The following is a 20,014-nucleotide window of genomic DNA, read 5'->3' on the forward strand; positions in this document are numbered from 1 at the left end:
GTTGAAAAAGCCCTTCACAAGATGAAAAGTGATATGACAGCCGGAGTAGATGAAATTACAGCTGATATGATTAACCCAATGGCTGCCAAAATCCAATGTAAGCTGATGCTCTGTGAATTGTAAAACTGCCATGCCCGATGCTGTACAGGCTGGTTTTTAAATACCGCTTGTTCTTCAGGTTTAACACAACAGATGACTCTCGTATGCATGTTGGCTGATTCATGGTATCTCTAACTACAAGTAAATACATTTTCTCTCTGGCAAAAAAGAATATAATATTCTTATTTTCTATTTCTTTGAGAGGTTGGCAAGCGCTGGTCATGGCATGTGCGAGGTATTGCTTACATCATATTATTGTGTATTAGACTGCAAAAGGGTAAGATGGCAAAATATTATTCCGAACACTTGTGTGAAAAAATACATTCAGCTATGTTGTTAGGAAGTGACAGTGATATATCTTCAAGTGAAGATGAAAACAGTGAGACACTAACAGATCATGGGACAGATATTAGGCCTAATTGTATTATCCCTCTTCAAATTACTACTACTACTACTACTACTACTACTACTACTACTACGAGGGCAGATAGAAAATAAGTTGCACTTCCCAGTTATGGCCATTTATTACACCACCTATACAACAGCAACACGACTATAATGACATACAGTGTAACGTCACTTTTCCACATAGTTTCCAAGAGACTCCAAACATTTCTGCGAACGCACAACTGACGTGTCGATGCCGGATGCAGATAAATTTCCTCCAGCGTTCTGCAACCACTCGGAGACAGCAGCCTTCACCTCCTCATCGGTCTGGAAACGTAGACCACCGAGCTCCGTTTTGAGCTTACCGAACAGATGAAAGTCACATGGCGCTAGGTCGGGACTGTAGAGTGGATATTGCCAGACCTCCCACTTGAAACGCTGCAGCTGCAGCAGTTCTCTCGTTTGGCCGGCCTTGTGAAGTGTTGCGCTATCGTGCAACAAAATCACACCGGCGCTCAATTTTCCCCGGCGCTTCTCTTTGATTGCTTTACGCAACCGGTGCAACGTTTGACAATACGATGCCGCGTTGATCGTCATTCCTTTCGGCATGAATTCCACGTGCAGCAAACCCTCCATGTCAAAGAACATGTCGCCATAACCCTACCAGCTGAAGGTTGAACCTTGGCCTTCTTTCGTTGTGGTGATGAGGGGTGCACCCATTCCATTGTTGTTCGCTTCGTTTTGGGGGTGAAGTGGTGGACCCACGTTTCGTCGCAGAAACCTGTTGCCATCTGCGGCATAGCGTTGCAAAAATTCCAGGGAAGATTGGAAACGTCCCTTGTGCTCATCGGTGGGAAGATGTGGGATCCATCTTTGACACAGCTTACGATAATTAAGGTCCTCGTGAACAATGGCGAAAACACTGCCATACAACATGTTCAGCTGCATCGCGATTTCTTTCAGTTTAATGCACCGGTTCTGTCTAATGATCGCATTCACACTGTTGACCTTTGCATGGGTCCTGGATGTTGCGGGCCTGCCTTTGCGATGGTTGTCCGTGATATCCGTGCGTCCGGCTTCGAATTGCTGACACCACTTTACGATACCTTGCCGGGAAATGGCCCGCTCCCCATACACAGCACTAATTTCACGATGAATGTCCGTGCAATTCTTCCTTTTGGCCCATAGGAATCGGATTATCGCACGCACCTCATATTTGGAGTGAACGTCCAGTTGACGCGCCAATGCATTTGGCCGCTATTCACACAATACTAGACGAGACACCACAGCGACCTGCCTAACAGACGTGTGGGCAGTGTCTGTCCCTTTCTCCGCTGTGCCCACGTTTGCGACACACAGCGCGCTGCTGCGGCACGTTAGTGCAATTAACCTTTTGATCCACCCACGTACTACTGCTGACTAAAGTGAAGATGACAATGATTTTAATGTTAACCAGCAAAATGCAAGTCAAAATGACATACTGAGGGGTATCTATGTAGAATTATGGCCAGTAATGCCAGGGTGGTGCCGGAAATGTTGAACAGAGTAACAGCGTCAGGCAAAACTTACTATAGGCAGGTCTCAGAGAACAAAAATCACCCTGTACAAGACATATCTCATTCCCATTCTAACATATTCTTTGGAAAGATGCAAACGGACATTAATAAGCTCTAAACTTGTGAGATGAAGTTTCTTAAAACTGGCCTCCAAAAAACACGACTTGATCATATAAAGAATGAAGAGAGCTGAATAAATGTAGGATTAACAGAACCTATAAAGGAAAGATTAAGGTCATCCAGACTTACATTGTATGGGCACGATAAATGAATGAATAACATTGTAATCTATAATCTTCATATCCGTATTGACGAATTACACAATTATAAATAGGAAAGGAATTCCACCTTATCAAAACTTGTTTATTATAATTATTATACTACAGTACCGGTTTCGACCCCCCAGTTTCGGGTCATCCTCACCTAACAGTACATACATTCACATATAGTACATCAAGCAATGATTGGTATTACTTTGTCTGGGAAATGCCATATGATAACAAATGTTTAAATACGTCCAAAGTGGGGCATGTCAAATCGGGAACTGACGTGTGCCACTGCAAGTATATATCTGTAATAGCATTTTTAAACATAAATTGGTTTGTAGAACACTATCTTAAATTAAAGCTAACTTATAAGTATATGTGGCTAAAAACACTTCATGCACATATATGTTCATGTTCATAAAAACAATACTTCATGCACATATATGTTCATGTTCATATATGTTATTTTTATTCACATGTACTTATAAGTTAGCTTTAATTTAAGATAGTGTTGTACAAACCAATTTTAAGTTCAAAGTATGCTATAATAGACATATACTTGCAGTGTCACACATAGTGGCACATGTCAGTTCCCGATTTGACATGCCCCACTTAGATCTGTTTAAACATTTGTTATCAAATGGCATTCCCCAGACAAAGTAATATCCATCAATGCTTGATGTACTATATGTGAATGTATTGTTCAACTGAGGATGGCCCAAAACTGGGGGTTGAAACGAGTACTGTAGTATAATAATTATAATAAACAAGTATTGATAAGGTGGCATTCCTTTCCTATTTATAATTGTTGAATGAATAGCACACAAATACCATATGTTTATATAGAAAGAAGACCAGTCGGAAGACCAAGAAAAAGATGGATAGACTGAGGGAAGATCTTGAGTGTAGAGGACGTATTTGGGGATCTGTCGTGAACAACGAAAACCTTTTTGGACAGACGACATTGGAGAGCACGCCTTTACAACCACCCTGCTAGGCATGCTGGAAGGCTCAACAATGGCAATGATGATGGTGGCTATCGAAAGATTTGAACAACTGAGAAAGCACTAAAAGAGTCATCAGTGTTTTAAAGCATTTCTAACTATGAGAAAGCACTTGATGACATCATATCATGCAAATTAAAACCAAAACAATGCTTACCAATGCTCTTTTGCAAAAGGTCATTAAATTTATTACCAATGACACTGTAAATAATTTTCATAAAGAAGTGAGCACGTCTGAACCTGCAGAAACTGTTAAGTTTGCAATAAATCAAGACTTCTTCAAAAAATAAGTACAAAAACTGAACTTTAGTTCAAATCTGAGCAAAAGTCTGATTATCATAGATATGAAAGAACTGCAAAAGAAGATGAAAATAAAACTAAACTGTGGACGAAGACTGAGGGATGATCATGAATTATGCTGATATTGCAAACTTCATTCTTCAATTGTTATAGATGTCATGAGTAAACGTTGATTATGATTGGTTTCTTATTATTTTACTGTCTTTCATAGAAGTACCACGTCTTACAGAACGCAACATAATGCTTGCACACTTATGACCTGTTTGCTGGAATTGACGATGCTGTCCAGACTGCTGAATTTTGAGCTTCAAGAGACATTTAATTATGCATGTACTATTATGTCTACCACTGTCATTCTGTTTTGTGTGTTATCAACTAGTTAATGCTCTGATTCATTGGAAAAAACTATTATGCTTGGGGAGGGGTCTCGGAGACGAGGGCGGCCAGCATTGAGATGGATGGATTCCATCAAATCCAATATAAACATATCACTGAAGGATCTGAAACATATGGTTCAAGATCGAAACATATGGAGGCAGTCCATACGTGCAGTCACCAGGAGTCGACATCGACTTGATGGCACATGATAAACATCATCATCATCATCATCATCATCAATTTTTAATGTATGTTCGTACATTTGAAATTTCATGTAATGGACACATGAAATAAATACATAAATTTTGGAACGTTTTTGTACAACTCTGTCAAACAGCTTCTCAAGAGACAATAAGGTATATGGCATTAATCACTCTGCTTCATCTAAAACTGTGCATCTTCTAAACCAGATATCAGAAAACACATGCAAGAAGAACCATTCATATTATAATCGCAAAAAGCAAACTAAGTGAGCGTGTTAAAAAAATACTTTATTTCTTTTATTTAAGAATTTATCACAATAAAAAAAGTCCTAATTTTCCCCACATTATTCAACATACGACTCACCGGTGCTTTCTCAACTTTCCTGAAGCATTTGTTGAGCGACAGGTTGTGCCGAACGCTGTTCTTCCAACCCGTTGGAGCATTCTTGAAGTAAGGGAAGTGCTGAAGGATCCAAGCGTAGATCTCCTTAACAGGCAGTGCACGATTTGGGGAATCTTCGATGGCCATGAAGATGAGGCACGAGAAAGAGTACGGGGGTTTCGAATTCACATGAACCTGGCAATATACATCACATCAATATGATTAGTAGAAGTAACAATAATACATGTAAAATCTGTAATAATATTCCAAACCAAGAAAAGGAAGGGTAGGGAGAGCTTTTCTGCTTTCTACAGCCTACATATGATAAATTAGCAATAATTTTCTCTTTTTTGGAAGTTATTTCAGGTAATTTTGTTTCAAATGTTTGTGAGGAAAATACTTACCTGGCATTTGATACTTAGTTTAAACAGCATTAAAAATATGATAAATTGTCTCTCCAGCCAGAATACAAAAACATTCAAAAAAGTCAGTTGTTTAAAGAGTATATTGGAATTCACTTTGCTATATTATAATAGCCAGTACCTGTCACCCAAATATTCACTCACACATAAAAGAATATGCAAAGACTTGGACAGAAAAAAATTGTTTGCGTACCAATAGTAATCTTTTTCAATTGGCTATTAGTACTTTAACACAATATTTTTGTCAAGTGTCACTGGTATGGCCTTGATGCTCTATTAACAAACACTTTATGAATTGTACATTCTATATTAAAATAAATAAGCATTTTGATCAAACTAAGGATCTTCAGCAGCTGAAAATGGCCTCTAATACAGGCCGAAACTGGCACTGCCAAATGTATTAAATACATCAAAATAAATCAGGTATTGATTAGGTGGGAAATCCAGCTTTATAACTGTGATTGTTGGAACTATCAATATGGGGCTAATGAAGCTAATAAACTATGATATCCCAATACCAGACAATTCTGTGAAATTTGTGACCGTTTCCACAACAGAAATATTTTCTGATCAATTGATCAAGGATATAATACCTAACAAGAGAATGATACAAATACAGCAATACAGTCACAAAGTCAGAAAGGACCATTTCAGGGGTATGCTTGGGTACATACATACATACATACATACATACATACATACATACATACATACATACATACATACATACATACATACATACATACATACATACATACATTACTCCATGTCCATAAAGTTCTGCACTTAAAGTGTATGTTGTAGTCAAAAGGGAGGGTTTGCCAGCCCTGCAGCAATCACACAGTCAAGATATTTGACTGTACAAGCAATGGCAGAAGAGTGCACCACATAAAAGCTGCGAACATGCTGCATTGCCTCGAAGTTCAACCCATAACTAATGAGGGGCAGAAAAAAGAAAGTGAGTCACAATCTTCTAAGAACTTGTAAATTGCACTAATGTTCCTCCTCTTCCTTTCTTCTTGTGCCTTTTCCTAACAGAAGTTTGCCGATCATCACAGAGCAGTTATCCTAATATTGCACTGCATACATCAGAGTTGTCATAGAGATAAGATTTTTAAGGTTCAACCTTTTCAATACAAATTACGAGTTGTATATTATTTACAACATTTATTTAATAATGGTACCGGTTTTGACATTTAATATGGAAAGTTCAATATGGAAACAAAAATGAAGTTTACATCTTTGAAAAATCAGGGTTGTCATATCGTGGATGTAAAAGGTTCCACGGTCAGGACAATCTTCTCTGCACACATCTTTACTGTTCCTTCTAGCCTGCCTTCCACTACCAGTGGTATCAGACTGTACTTGTAATTTCAGAAAATGTCACCGAAATAGGATGCTCTCCTGCATTGTGTGACTGTTTGGTAGAAAGGTCTATCCATTTTTCTAACAAATTAGAACTGGTTACAAAACAGTAGCAAAACTGAAGTGTTTCGTGAGATCTATGACATAACTAAAATCTACTTGGAAGTAGTTCAATGTCTATCAAAAATCCAACCTACATTGTGGACAAGGTCTAAAGGAACTGTGAACAGCAACAGCTGATAGGTCTCTAGTTAAGGCCTAACGAGCTGTTCAAGGACATATGAGTGGTTTCAAACCACAGGATAGAGAACTGAACACATCTTTACACATACTGTATTATAAAATAAATTCCCCGTACGTGTCTGTGTTCATGCAGGTTAATCTCGAAAACCATCAAACGGATTTTGATGTGTATATCGCTGTTTTAGAGGAAGCATAGGGATGGTATAAATATCGCATGGGAAGAAAGGAATGAGCTATCAAAGTTATCAGGTAGGCAGCCAGAAAGACCTTTGAAAAACGTTGCATTGAACAACATACACGCATGCATACATACATACATACATACATCAGGAAGAAAAGAACTAATATGTCATCTACAAGGAAATCTTTTATGACTTATCACCCACCATAAATTCAAAATTGCCCCCCACACAGAGCTGGAGCAAGTTGCTATTAGAATTTTAAGTGAGGCAATTACAATTTAGGAAACACCTAAATAAGGAGTAGAAAACAGGCTAAAAGGAAAAAAGAAGATTAAAAAGAGAAGGAAGATAGAATTTAAAGGGTAAAGTAAAACAACTAGAAGCTCAATGGAGTAGGAGGATAACAAAATAAACTGAATAGGATATAAATAATAGTAATGTTACTTACTTTATGTCCCATCAACTACTTTTTAAGGTTTTCGGAGACACCGAGGTGCCAGAATTTAGTCCCACAAGAGTTCTTTTACATGCCAGTAAATCTACCGTCACGAGACTGACGTATTTGAGCACCCTCAAATACCACCAGACTGAGCCAGGATCGAACCTGCCAAGTTGGGGTCAGAAGGCCAGCGCCTCAACCATCTGAGCCACTCAGCCCGGCTGAACAGGATGTAAACTGGCAACCAGCTATACTGACCACTGGAGTGGTAGTTCACTCAACCACCAAAGCTGAAGCCAAATTATACTCACCAATGGATCGTATGGCATGTGCTGGGGATGCTTCAGTTTACTGGGGGGCTGAACAGTAGCTACAAGAGGAAGAGGAGCTGGGCTTGGAGAGTGACCACTGGACGACGTTGAGTCTGCCGGCTCACTTGCACTGTCATCCACATAGTCGCTTGTTGGTGACTCTTCCTGAGCTTCACCCACAGCTGCACGAAGATTCATTCCTAAAATATTAAAAGGTAGATAGGAATTATGTTACATTATTCATTTTGAGAACCTTATCAATTAATTTTAAGATGATATAAAATACTGCAGCTATTAAATGCTACCATGTTAGTAGCAATTCAACAGTGATGTATAATGAGGTTTAATTCACAAAAGACTAACAACAATAGTCTCCTATATCAATGAAAATCAAAATAGGTGGTAGTGGTGATCATTGTTTTAAGAGGCCAAAAGAAGCCAAGTTTTAGAGTAAACTGAGTGACAACATCTACTAATGCACACTCGTCAAAAATATCGTAAATCCGTAACTTGTAAACTCGTAACTTGACAGGTTTGATCCTGGATCAGTCTGATGGTATTTGAAGGTGATCAAAAAAAGTCAACCTCATGTCGGTAGATTTCCTGGCATGATAAAGAACTCCTGCAGGACAAAATTCCAGCACCTTGGCATCTCCGAAAACAGTCAACAAAATTAGTTAGTGGGACGTAAAAACAATAACATTATTATTATTTATTATTATTATTATTATTATTATTATTAAATACTCTCATAATTAAGACCTGAAAAAACACTTATGTAGCCACCAAAATGAGTGTTTATAGCTCATTCTCAAATTTTGGTGAATTGTCAAACCTTACTACAGACTATGCTCGCAGTGCGACATGAACGTAATTATGGCCACAGTTAGAGTGGAATGAGTTAATACGTCAGTAATACCAGCTGGTACACAGTGTCGCACACATCAGATGAAATGTTGAAAGTGACCTCTTCCTGCCTGAACACAGGTCTCTGCTCATCTTCGCACCAAGTGCCGAATATAATCAAAAATGTCTGGTGTAGTGCGTTCTGTCTGACAGGCTGCCACAATGCACACACAGAGAGATGGTTCATCATCAACAGCAGTCCAATATACGACATACTCCGTAATGATAATGATATTCGTATGGCCTCAGCTACCGTGTGCAGACATATCAATTTGATGCCATCTGGCTGTCTGTTCGTCAATTTCGACATTCCATTTTACTCTAGGCCCATTAGATGGCAGACCGAGTAAAATGAAACTTTACAAGTAATAAATCTCATTGTAGACCGTATTGGACATCAGATATAGTTAACTATTATTCTTGTTTTAATGTTCATAAAATGAAACTCTCTTGGGCGTCTATGACTGAGATTTAATGAATTTCCTCGGGTAAACACCAAATGTGTCACCAGAGATCTTTTACATGCCAACATCGTACAATATGGAGTGTCAAATGGACTTTCTTCCACTCTTCAAAAATCCGACTACCTCTGCTGGGTTTGAACCCGCTATCTTGGGATCCATAGGCTGACGCTCTACCACTGATTCACAGAGGCAGACGCCCAAAACAGTTTCGGTTTACCCTGTCTGCCATCTAGTAGGCCTAGAGTAAAACAGAACGTTGAAATTGACGAGCATACAGCCAGATGGCGTCAAATTTAAATGTGTGCACACGGTAGCTGAGGCCATACTATTATTATTATTATTATTATTATTATTATTATTATTATTATTATTATTATGACAGACTCTGTGTGTCCCCAAAGGAAATCGTCGAGGGGATTTAAGCCAGGACAATGTGGTGGCCAAGCAAAGGTAGGATGACTTTGCAACTGAGGAGTGTCTGTTCAAAAAGGCACTATTTTCACTGTAAGAAAGTTGTAGAAAAATGTAAGAAACATGGGACATACCCATGATCGAGTATGATACAACTTTTAAGGAATTCCTTCCTTTTTTTTTTCTTTCCAAGTTCCTTTACGTCGCACCGACACTGATAGGTCTTATGGTGACGATGGGATAGGAAAGGGCTAGGAGCGGGAAAGAAGTGACTGTGGCCTTAATTAAGGTACACGTCCCAGCATTTGCCTGATGTGAAAATTGGAAACCACTGTTACGCACACTCTACAGCTTCAAAGACTCTTCATGTATTCTTACTGTCCGCCTACTTCGCTGCTCGACTGGTGCTACTCCTACATCGTTGTCATGCTCGCCCGGCCAACACCAACTGTGCTACTCTCCACTCCCATCAGCCCTCCGCTACGTCACTATGACGTACACTCTGTTCTTGTAACTTCTGGACTTGCCTCGCCACATTCTGTTCTCGTAAATTCTGGACTTGCCTTGCCACGAGTATATAAGCCTGCTCCTGTCTCTAATCGCCGGTCAGACATTCGTCAGTATATTTTAGAGTGGAGAGAGAGAGAGGGCTGCGCTACGCAAGCGGCTGGTCCGTTGCATTGTTTTAAAAATTTATTTCGCCATGCTACTTTGACAACTCTACAGACTGCTGGGTGAGCAAAAATCATATTACCTATTTATACTCTTGTTTCCATTTAACATTTAAAAGACTTCACGGTTTACGAGTGCATGCCCTTCAGGCTATGAATTCAATCTGGAAAACTGCAGACTCCTTTTTCAAGTTGTGATCAAAATTTTGGTGATGAAACTTTATCATGGACAAACGTCAGAAGTGCTCACATTAACAACTAATTAGTCTTGGTGGTGAAATGTATGCCTGCAATATTGACTTTACTACGATTAAAGCAGTCTGAAGGATTCCTCCTCCCCCCCACCTTTCCCTCTTTGGTCTATCACTAACCCATATCTATTCTTTTTTCTTACTCTTCCAATACTTATTCAGCTATTCCTAGGTTATTTGTATTTATTCTTTCTTTGCCCCTGGAGGGTTTGGGATAATGTTTTATTGGTGGTCTTTGTTCACTTGTATAATTATTCTGTACTTCTTAGCCTTTTTTTTTTTTTTTATTAACTTGCCAAAGATTGTCGCTGGTGTGTATCATGGAGTTTGTGAAGCTCTTTAGGATCACTTGTGCTAATCTAGTCGCCCCCTTTGATTTCATTTGATTCTGTCTAGTTTTTGCCAATTTCAAACTGTGGACATTTTATGATCCTATTTTGTAACTTAGTGTTATTGTTATTGGAAAGTTCGTAAAATATAATCTTGTTAAAATTGATTTCCTTTTTGCTAAGCTTAGCCCCATGTTTCCCTTCTCACTTTCTTTTTTTTTTTTTTTGCTTCTTTATATTCTGTACTTACCTCGGACAACCCTCTGGTTTGGTCTGGCAACACTTCGCTGACTCTGCTCATTAAATATTGCATGTTTTCGGGAATCAGTAACTGGATTGCGAAACTCCATGTCCTTCCGTGGTCTTGCATATTTCCACCAGTTTTTTGGTACCATTTCGTTCTGAGAGTGAGACAGTCTGATTACGGTCGAGGCGATGTTTTAATATTGATTTTTGGTGATAACAGTACGTAATATTTCTTTATATTTGCAACTATTATTTTGCCTTGGTGCTGCTTCTCGTTCCTTATAATATATGATATTCAGCTGTACCAACCGTACTAACTGCAAGTACACCCCACACCACAGAAAACCATCTTCAAGGCTGCCAACAGTGGGCTCCAAACCCACTACCTCCTGAACGAAAGCTCACAGCTGCGCCCCTAACCGCATGGTCAATTCACTCAGTAAATTACATCTTTTATGGTCAGAATTGCTCTGGATTGCTCATCGCATTCAACAATATTCAACTACTGCAATGCATGTGGACGAAATACCTCATTTTTGTTTGCAGTGAAAATAGCACCTTTTGAACAGGCACACCCTCAATTACACATTTCCAAATCAATGTTGTCAAACCCTTTTTTCCTTCTCTATGTACAAGAAATTCATTCCCTTAAGTTTTGCTGTCGAGTTCTGAAACTCTCTGTATAACAAAGCATTCCATCACCTATAAAGATAAGGTATAAAGCGTCCAAGAATAGGCCAAGATTTAAAAATAAATAATACTTTAAAATTACTACACTGAAATGCACTGCCACAATTACAGCTGGATCTTATCCATATTAAAATTTATTATTTCCTACTTTCCAATCTGTACTGATCTAAAATCAGTGTTTACACAATAAAAGAATCATCAAAACATGAAATATTCAAAATCAAATGTACAATTATTTTTGTGCAGTGTTTTTTTCCTTCTAATAACCTGACCCCTACAGATATGGAAAAAAAAATCTACTTCAGGTTCCTTTTTAAACCATTGCTTCCTATTCTTGTAAGAGACAAACTGTATAATGAAAAACAATGTAAAAAGTGTCCACACATTATCACATACACTGAAGCTATATCGTAACACACAAGAAAAGAATTACTCGTGAGAGATGAAAACAATGATAAAATCTGAACAGTACAGAGAGAAAGACATTTATTATTGTAGACAGACATATCTGCTCTGTGCATCACCAACTGGCTCATCACTATGACGACAATCTGAGTACTCAAGGCACAAATGACTACTCTTATCTCTCAACTTCTCTCAAACAGTCTAATTACTGTTATCTCCATTATTATTCTCTACATATTCACACACCCATAAATACATATCTTTCAGTGCGGCTTATTTTCCAGCATTCATTTTCAGTGACCATTTTAACTGTACCTTGATAATAATATTAAAAATTTCTGGCTAGATTCAGCCAATCTCCCTCATGAAATTAATTTAATCATCTTCTCTTTCTCAACTGTGATGCTACAGGAGGTGTATAAGTCTCACAGAGAGTGAAATATCTTGACAATGAAATGCTTTTTTATCCTTTCATAGTCTTCTAAAGCAGGGGTTCTCAAACCTTTTCTTTCAACCCCCCCCCCCTCCTTCTGAACACGAAATATCTAGCTCCCCCGCACCTTCTTATTCTCCTTTCCTTTCTTAGCACTTCTCATAGGCTGCTCCGGACAAAAAGTATTTGCTTCTGTCTAATTACTGCAACTACCAGATAAAATAACAACAACAACAACAACAACAACAACAACAACAACAACAACAACAACAATAATAATAATAATAATAATAATAATAATAATAATAATACACAATTTACAATTCTTAGAGCACATCAGAGTTCAACAACTTTTTGTAAAAAAATATTTATGCATTTGTATTAGTCCAAGGTGTTGAAAGTTAACTATTACTACTTACTTATTACGTAAAAAAAAAAAAAAAACCAGTTGCATGTGCAGTTATTGGAATTGAACAAATTTTGCTTATTTCACTAATTAGCTCTTTAGCTGTGGCGCCTGTGTTGCTTTTAGTTCATTTAGCACTTTCTCACTTGCTGCGAGTGTAGGACTGGTGTTCAATAGGAAAAAAAGTAAGTTCATTCTTCAGCTCCACAACGCGACGAAAGGCTCGACCACGAGACAATCAAAGTACCTCCGTGTGAAATAGAAGTGATTCATGTGTAGATCCCATCTCCTCGCAAAAACTGGAAAATAGCTACTACTCAAAACACTTACTTTCACAAAATTGACAACACTGACTGCATCGTTCAGCACTTTATTGACTTCTGGTTGTAATACTTCTGAAGCCAATGCCTCCCCGTGTATTACGCAGTGTGTGAATTTTACAGATTTAGTGACAGCACTCACTTCTGTTCTGAACCCCCTTTTTTGTTCCAGTAAATGCCGCCGCCCCATCGGTATATATATCAACAGAATTTGTCCATGACAGATTGTCGTTGGTTAAAAAGGAATTCACAAGAGAGAAAATATCTTCGCCTGTAGTCCTCCTTCCCAGAGCTTTACAAAATAGAAAATCTTTGTGCATTTTATTTTCATGACAGTAGTGTACAAAAACAAGAAGCTGGGCACTAGTTACGATATCAATACTGTCAAGTTGCAGGGCAAATTTTGGACCATCATGAAGACGTGATAGCAACTGATGTTTTATGTCAAAGGCTACTGTATCAATACAATGAACCACTGTATCATCTGAGAGCCGTATCGACTTCAGACACTCGCCGAACTTTTCTCCATGCATGATCACGCACATTTTCATGGCTGTAAGAAGAAGTAATTTCTCACCAATGATATGTGGTGATTTATTATGTGCTTTTAAGGAATCTGACATTTCCATTTAGTTGTTGCTCATGACGCTTAAAAATTTCTATAGATTTATTTATACGGTCTGGATATTTTGTCTGCAAGTGTATCGTAAGTTTCACAGGCTTCAAACTGTCGTTAGCTAAAATCTCCAAACAAAGAACGCACTTAGGTCGTTCCTGATTATTCAAAAGCATGCTGGTAAAGCTTAATGTCACATAGCCGACTTGACATTTACCCACTTCGCTTTTGGGTATAGAACTAATGTGGAAACAGGAGTTGAAGCGTTCAAATCTTTTTCTTTATTAGGACTGAAATTTTCGAAGGAGGGCAAGCACTCAATGGACCACTTCCATGGAGTCTCTTTTTACCATTGCTAATAAGCCACTTATCCATGGGTATGGCGATTATTGCATAAGTTAATTGTAAACCGGGCTAACAGCTTCCACTAAAAAGGCACCAGAATTCATCTGTTCACTCACTTGATTTGAACTGACTGCAAAGGCCTGGCTGAAATCTAATTAACAATGGCAGAAATAGAAGATTCTATTCTTGTAAGAAGAGGCGGTCACATTGTTAAGCAGCTTATTGTCATTAGTGGTTGTTAATCCGCGATCGCTCGCGCATCGACAAGTCATGTGATCACTCGCATTGTTAGGTGGAACCTAACATCTGTATTTCTCTTATAAAATCATTAATTTTGTATGTTTCTTTTTGCTTTTATTTTATTTTAATGTTTTTATTGCATACTAATAATTTTAACATGTTTTATGATTTTTATTGAATACGAAATACAGTTAAACTTAAACATTACATTTATTTCAAATGAAATAGCACCAACTGATAAAAGTAGCCAATAAACGTATCAGCTTACTTACTAAATCACAAATACAATTTGGAATATTTATTAAGTCTACAGTATATTGGTTTACTTTATCCTACGGTATTAATGTTATTTTCAGCATTTTCACACAAGCAACACATAATTATTCCCAGGAAAACTGATATGATCAACGTAATTTTCATCTCACAACCAGCTAATAATTTGCTGTGTTTGACTTACACCCATATTGCCAGTTATAATAACAAAAATCAATCAAATTGTAGAAAATCACACGCACGTGATCACTCGAGCTGTTAGGTCTCCCCTAACGCTACTCACTGGTTACACACACACGACCGCTCGCACTGTGAGGTAGCAACTAACACAATACATGATATGCTCTTCCCCCCCCCACTCTTTCTTCCCCTCCATAATATCACAGCTACTACACAAATACAGCATGGTGTGCTCAAAGGACCAAATGAGGCATTTTCAAATGGACATCAATTCAAAGCTAAGTTCAAACGAATTGTAGCAGAATTTTTTTTAAATGTTAGATTGAACCTCATAGCGCGAGTGATCGCGGGTTAAGCGTTTGGTAAGATGGGGTGGCGGGTGAAAGGGAAAATGTTACTTGCACCTTTTCTCAGAATACATGCTGGCAAGATCTACTGATTAGTTTTTTTCTAAATAAGACAGCAAAAGTACGAGTTTATTAAGACTGGAATAGCGGTGGAAGAACTTCCTGCCTTGGTTCATGTATGTGAGAATCAGAGGATAGCAATATTTTTTACAGAATATGAAATACAAATATATTTCAATCAAAGCCGGCAACCCCCTTTATCATTTTAACCCCCCACAATGGGGTACACCCCCCACTTTGAAGACCACTGTTCTGAAGAACACCCAGAGAAATAACCATGGAAGAGTTTAGCACAGACCAGCAGATGAAACTTCTTGAACTTTGCTCTAGCAAATCTACAGTACATTGTCTTCTCCGCAGAATCGACAGCCTTCGATTTCTTCTTTGGGGATAGTATCTTTTCTTTTTTTAAGCCCCAGCATTTACCTGGTGTAAAACTGAAAACCATGGAGAAACATCTTCAGGACTGCCGGCAGTGAGGTTCGAACCCACTATCTCCCAAATATAGGACAGATAGGGCTGGAGGGAGGAGCATTGCACAGTGTTGCCACATTCCTGCATTCCTTTCTCCTTCCCTTCGCTTTCAGCTCACTTGTTCGTTCAGACCGCTGTGTTCTGTTGTTCGTAACTCAGAAGTGAGAGGTTTGGCAACTCCCAGCAACATGAGCTGACCAACAGGTTTGTTTCCAGGAAATGAGGACGTTTCTGCATCTCACAGGGGACAGATCAAACTTGGCACAGCCACCAGATTCTATTTCTTGGAAAAGGATTGGTACAAGACAGGTGTAAAAAAAGGTAGGACTATATCTTTTACGGTCTACAATGTACATTCACCACCAACAAAGAAATCCTCAATGGACTTAGATCAGTTCATCTTCAAATAATGTCAGGGATTATCGGTTGCTAAGAGGTTAATGTGTTGTACCATATGGAGCAAAACAAACGACAATGAAACATTATTTAATTGGGTAGGTACAGTCATCATCATCATTTCTCCATTTCATCAAGCTGGGTGCGGGTGTTTAAGAGCCTCCTCCGGTTTATCCCGTACATCCCCAGCTAATAACTTTTTATCGCCAATTTAAGTCACTTTTGGCAAGGTCTTTGAAAATATGCTTTTCCCAACCATCACTAGATATCCCTCTGGGCCTCTTATCAACACATTCCTTTTACAGTATGCTTTGGGGACATAATAATAGTAATAATAATAATAATAATAATAATAATAATAATAATTTTTACGTCCCACTAACTATGTTTTTGGCAGTTTTCGGAGATGTCGAGGTGACAGAATTTAATCCTGCAGTTCTTTTATGTGCCAGTAAATCTACTGACGTGAGGCTGACATATTTGAGCACCTTCAAATACCACAGACTGAGCCAGGATCAAACGTTCCAAGCTTGGGTCAGAAAGCCAGCGTCTCAACCGTCTGTAGCCACTTGGTTCAGTGCGTACAGGAGGAGGACCTATTTGGAGCCATCCTTTACACATGTCCATTCCATCTTAATCTGCTTAATTCTAGGGTTTCCAATGTACTCTTGTCCATTCTTGCCAGATATTCTCATTCCTTATTTTTGTCTCTCCTTGTCTTTTGAAGACAAGAAGGGAGGAACTTCATTTCAGTGGCCTGTAAGTGACTTTAAGCAGGTGCAGTCAAGGCTGCTGCTTCCAGTCCATACGTTAGAATTGGTACAAGATGTGTTTTGTATAGTGTTATCTCTGAAGCTTGGGGAAATGTGTCATCCAAAAGTTGTTGATGAATGGAATGGCAGAATTTTGATTCAGCTTGTATCCTGTTGCCTAATTCTTGGTTGGTACAATCCTAGAAATGGGGAGTGTAGAAATGGAGTTTCGGCATAGGGTGATGCTCCCTTGGTGTTAGTGGAGGCAAGTGCCGACAGGAGCATCCATACGTGCTATCACTGAAGGGGTTAAATTTTGTTTAAAGCTTTTCATGATTGATCTGAACATGTTCTGGCTAGTAACAAAAAACCAATTGTCTAACACATCAGAGGTGTTTAGCAGAAAGCCTCTTGAAAGGAGTAAGCCCGCTGTATGGCTCTGTTTCTTGTCAGCCAGTGACCCATATTTGAGGTTTTAACTCTTTTGTTAGGGCCTATTAGTGAAGCAAAATTAGCAATTATGTCTAATTGCCTTGAATTATTTGAGCAACAGTATGCATCCAATGGAAGTGAGTGTTCAGTGGAGGGTTATGGATAATGGAACAAGATTTCTCTGTGTTTAAAAGTAAGTTTCCTCCAGGAGCAGGATGGTGGAATTCCAGCACTGGCAATGAACATACCTCTCCTCTATACAAGCATTTTAAGGTAAATTACTCAGGGAGATAAAAAATATGTAAGTGTTACATGTTGGCACCTCCTGTCTTAAGGTACTACCAATATGAGAAATAATAAATCTTCCATAACTAAAATACGACATTTTAGAGCAGAAAGGGAAGAGACATTTAAGGTGTGAACATTAAAGACTCCATGAGCCTCACAAACAAAACACCGTTGGGATCGGAAGAAACAAGAGTTGGCCATGTGAGGTTAGACAGAACAGATTACAGCAAGGAGACCCACAAAAGGAAAAAATAGTTTAATTTTTACCATAAATTGCGTCACCTGTTTGTAAGCGCCCTTACCTTTGAAGTCATCAGAATTAAAAATGACTTCCCCTTCACCATCGGCTAAATTCCTCTGATCTCTGCTTATCCCTTTTTTTAACCGCTCTCTTCTAGCACTGGGACGTAAGACAGCACGATAAGACGGTGGATCTGGGAAAATTGTAGGTATAGCATCATTTGTTAATTTAGGTTTTATCCGAGGGACGCGAACAGGTTCACCATATTCTGTAGGAAAGATATCTTCCCTAACCACAAATTTCGGTTCAAAATGCTTCACACACACAACAGTTTGGCTTTTAACTTCAAAATTTTCCCGGTGTATATTTCTTAACCATATTTCCCTTAATGTTTCATCTTTAGGGAACTTAAAAGTAGAAGTATCTGCAACGCTACCATAATTAGACTTGCAACCTGGTACACAGCACGAACGACCCATTTCAATAAATGCTAGAGTACAATCCCATATCGTACATTCTTCTTTAACGACACTGTACCAAAAACACGTAAAAGTAAGCAGATATGCTAAGGATATATGTAATACGTAAAAAAATCTACTATGATAGTAATAACACTGCGTATTCTCTGTTCAACAACGTAAACAAAACACGTACGAATCACGCTTCCCCTAACATCGGAGCCATTTTCAACCAATCGATATGAACATTACATTCCGAGATATTGCAGTCGGTTTTGGTCATGCCAGAAACTTGACAGAAACAGCGAGCTCGAATAAATGTATTATCTACTTTACAAGTCACGGTCCGTTCGACAAACAAACATAGATTTTAGAAAAATTGTAAAATAACCAATCTCCGATCAAGTTTCTCGCCAACTACACGAATAACAATTACATGGGCGCAGCTACTATATATCCATGGGATTAGATTGCCAGTAAAACATCATGTAGCGCGGATATCAAGTACGGTTTTGGAACTAAGGGGTAGAAATGAAAGTTTTGAGATAAAGCACGAAAAATAATGAGAACGCGTAAAGAAAATAATGCTTACTCATACCATCAGGTGCAGATAGCCAGCACCTGCCACACAACTGTCTGACGTCATCACCTGGCGGTGATCGCCTCACGATGAATACAAATACTGCACATGCTGATACAATGCCCTATTGATTTTAAAGGGATAAAATATGAGTTAATAAACTATATCTAAGCAGATATGATAGCAAAGGGGTCGACGGTGATATAAACCAAATAGTATTGCTGTGTGATGTCTAGGGCGACCGTATCTAATGCTCACCATTCTTCGTACCGGTACTTTGGGGAATAATACGCACTTTTTCTACGATGCAATAACTTTTTGACAAAATATACATTTTTAAATAATATTCCTATAACCTACAACTACGCCAATAAAGACACCGATTTATCTAACTTACTAACTCAACAACTGGGCAAGCTCTTACACCGAAGAATCAGCATCAAACTTTGTATACGGTACGTTGTCCTGTGACACGGTTTTACATTTATGTATTTGTCCAATATACACTTTGCCAACACAGTTACAAATTTTTATTTTATCCCTTTACCCTCTAGGGTTGGTTTTTACCCCAGACCCAGCAAGGGATCCTACCTCTACCACCTCAAGGGCAGTGTCCTGTAGCACGTGACATTTGGTCGCGGATACAACTGGAATGGAGGACCAGAACCTCGCCCAGGCAGCTGCTATGCTGAACAGGGGCCTTGTGGGGGGGATGGAAGATTGGAAGGGATAGACAATGAAGAGGGAAGGAAGCAGCTGTGGCCTTAAGTTAGGCACCAGAAGTGGGAAACTGCAGAAAACCACTTCAAGGATGGCTGAGATGAGCAGTGAATCCTCCTCTATTCAGCTGACCTCCCAAGGCTGGGAGTCCTCATACCAATTTTCAAATTTCGTGACAGAGCTGGGAATCGAACCCTGGCCTCCGGGGGTAGCAGCTAATCACACTAACCACTACGCCAACACACTTACACAACCGCTGCCTATTATGTCCGCAAAGCAATAAGTAGCATTTACGGCAATTTGTAGTGAATGTTATTATTTAAACTCATTCTTCTAAAAAATACAGAAGTCCACCATTTTAATGGCCAAGTATAGATAAACCACCCTTTATTACCTGGAAAGGAGACCTTGATGATGGTATGAAAAGGAAATATTTGAGTATCATCAAAGATTCAACTACAGACATAAGTATTGGAACAGAAGCGTTGTTGAAGTTATGATATTATTACATTCACTGCAGAATGAGAGATACTGGATAATTTG

General features: G+C 38.7%; 1 protein-coding gene across 4 annotated transcripts in view; it reads right to left on the minus strand.

Moving 5' to 3' along the window:
- LOC136883072 (forkhead box protein N3) overlaps positions 1 to 20,014 on the minus strand; it is a 264,776-nt gene that overhangs the window by 35,819 nt on the left and 208,943 nt on the right. For all 4 annotated transcript variants that reach the window (XM_067155231.2, XM_067155232.2, XM_067155229.2 and 1 more), the window contains exons 4-5: positions 7,538 to 7,737; positions 4,558 to 4,770 (exon numbers count right to left, since the gene is read on the minus strand). In XM_067155231.2, the coding sequence (XP_067011332.2) occupies positions 4,558 to 4,770; positions 7,538 to 7,737 (413 nt within the window). The remainder of the gene's footprint in view (positions 1 to 4,557; positions 4,771 to 7,537; positions 7,738 to 20,014) is intronic.

Source organism: Anabrus simplex, chromosome 11 (genome assembly GCF_040414725.1).
Source record: "Anabrus simplex isolate iqAnaSimp1 chromosome 11, ASM4041472v1, whole genome shotgun sequence".
Classification (NCBI taxonomy): domain Eukaryota; kingdom Metazoa; phylum Arthropoda; class Insecta; order Orthoptera; family Tettigoniidae; genus Anabrus; species Anabrus simplex.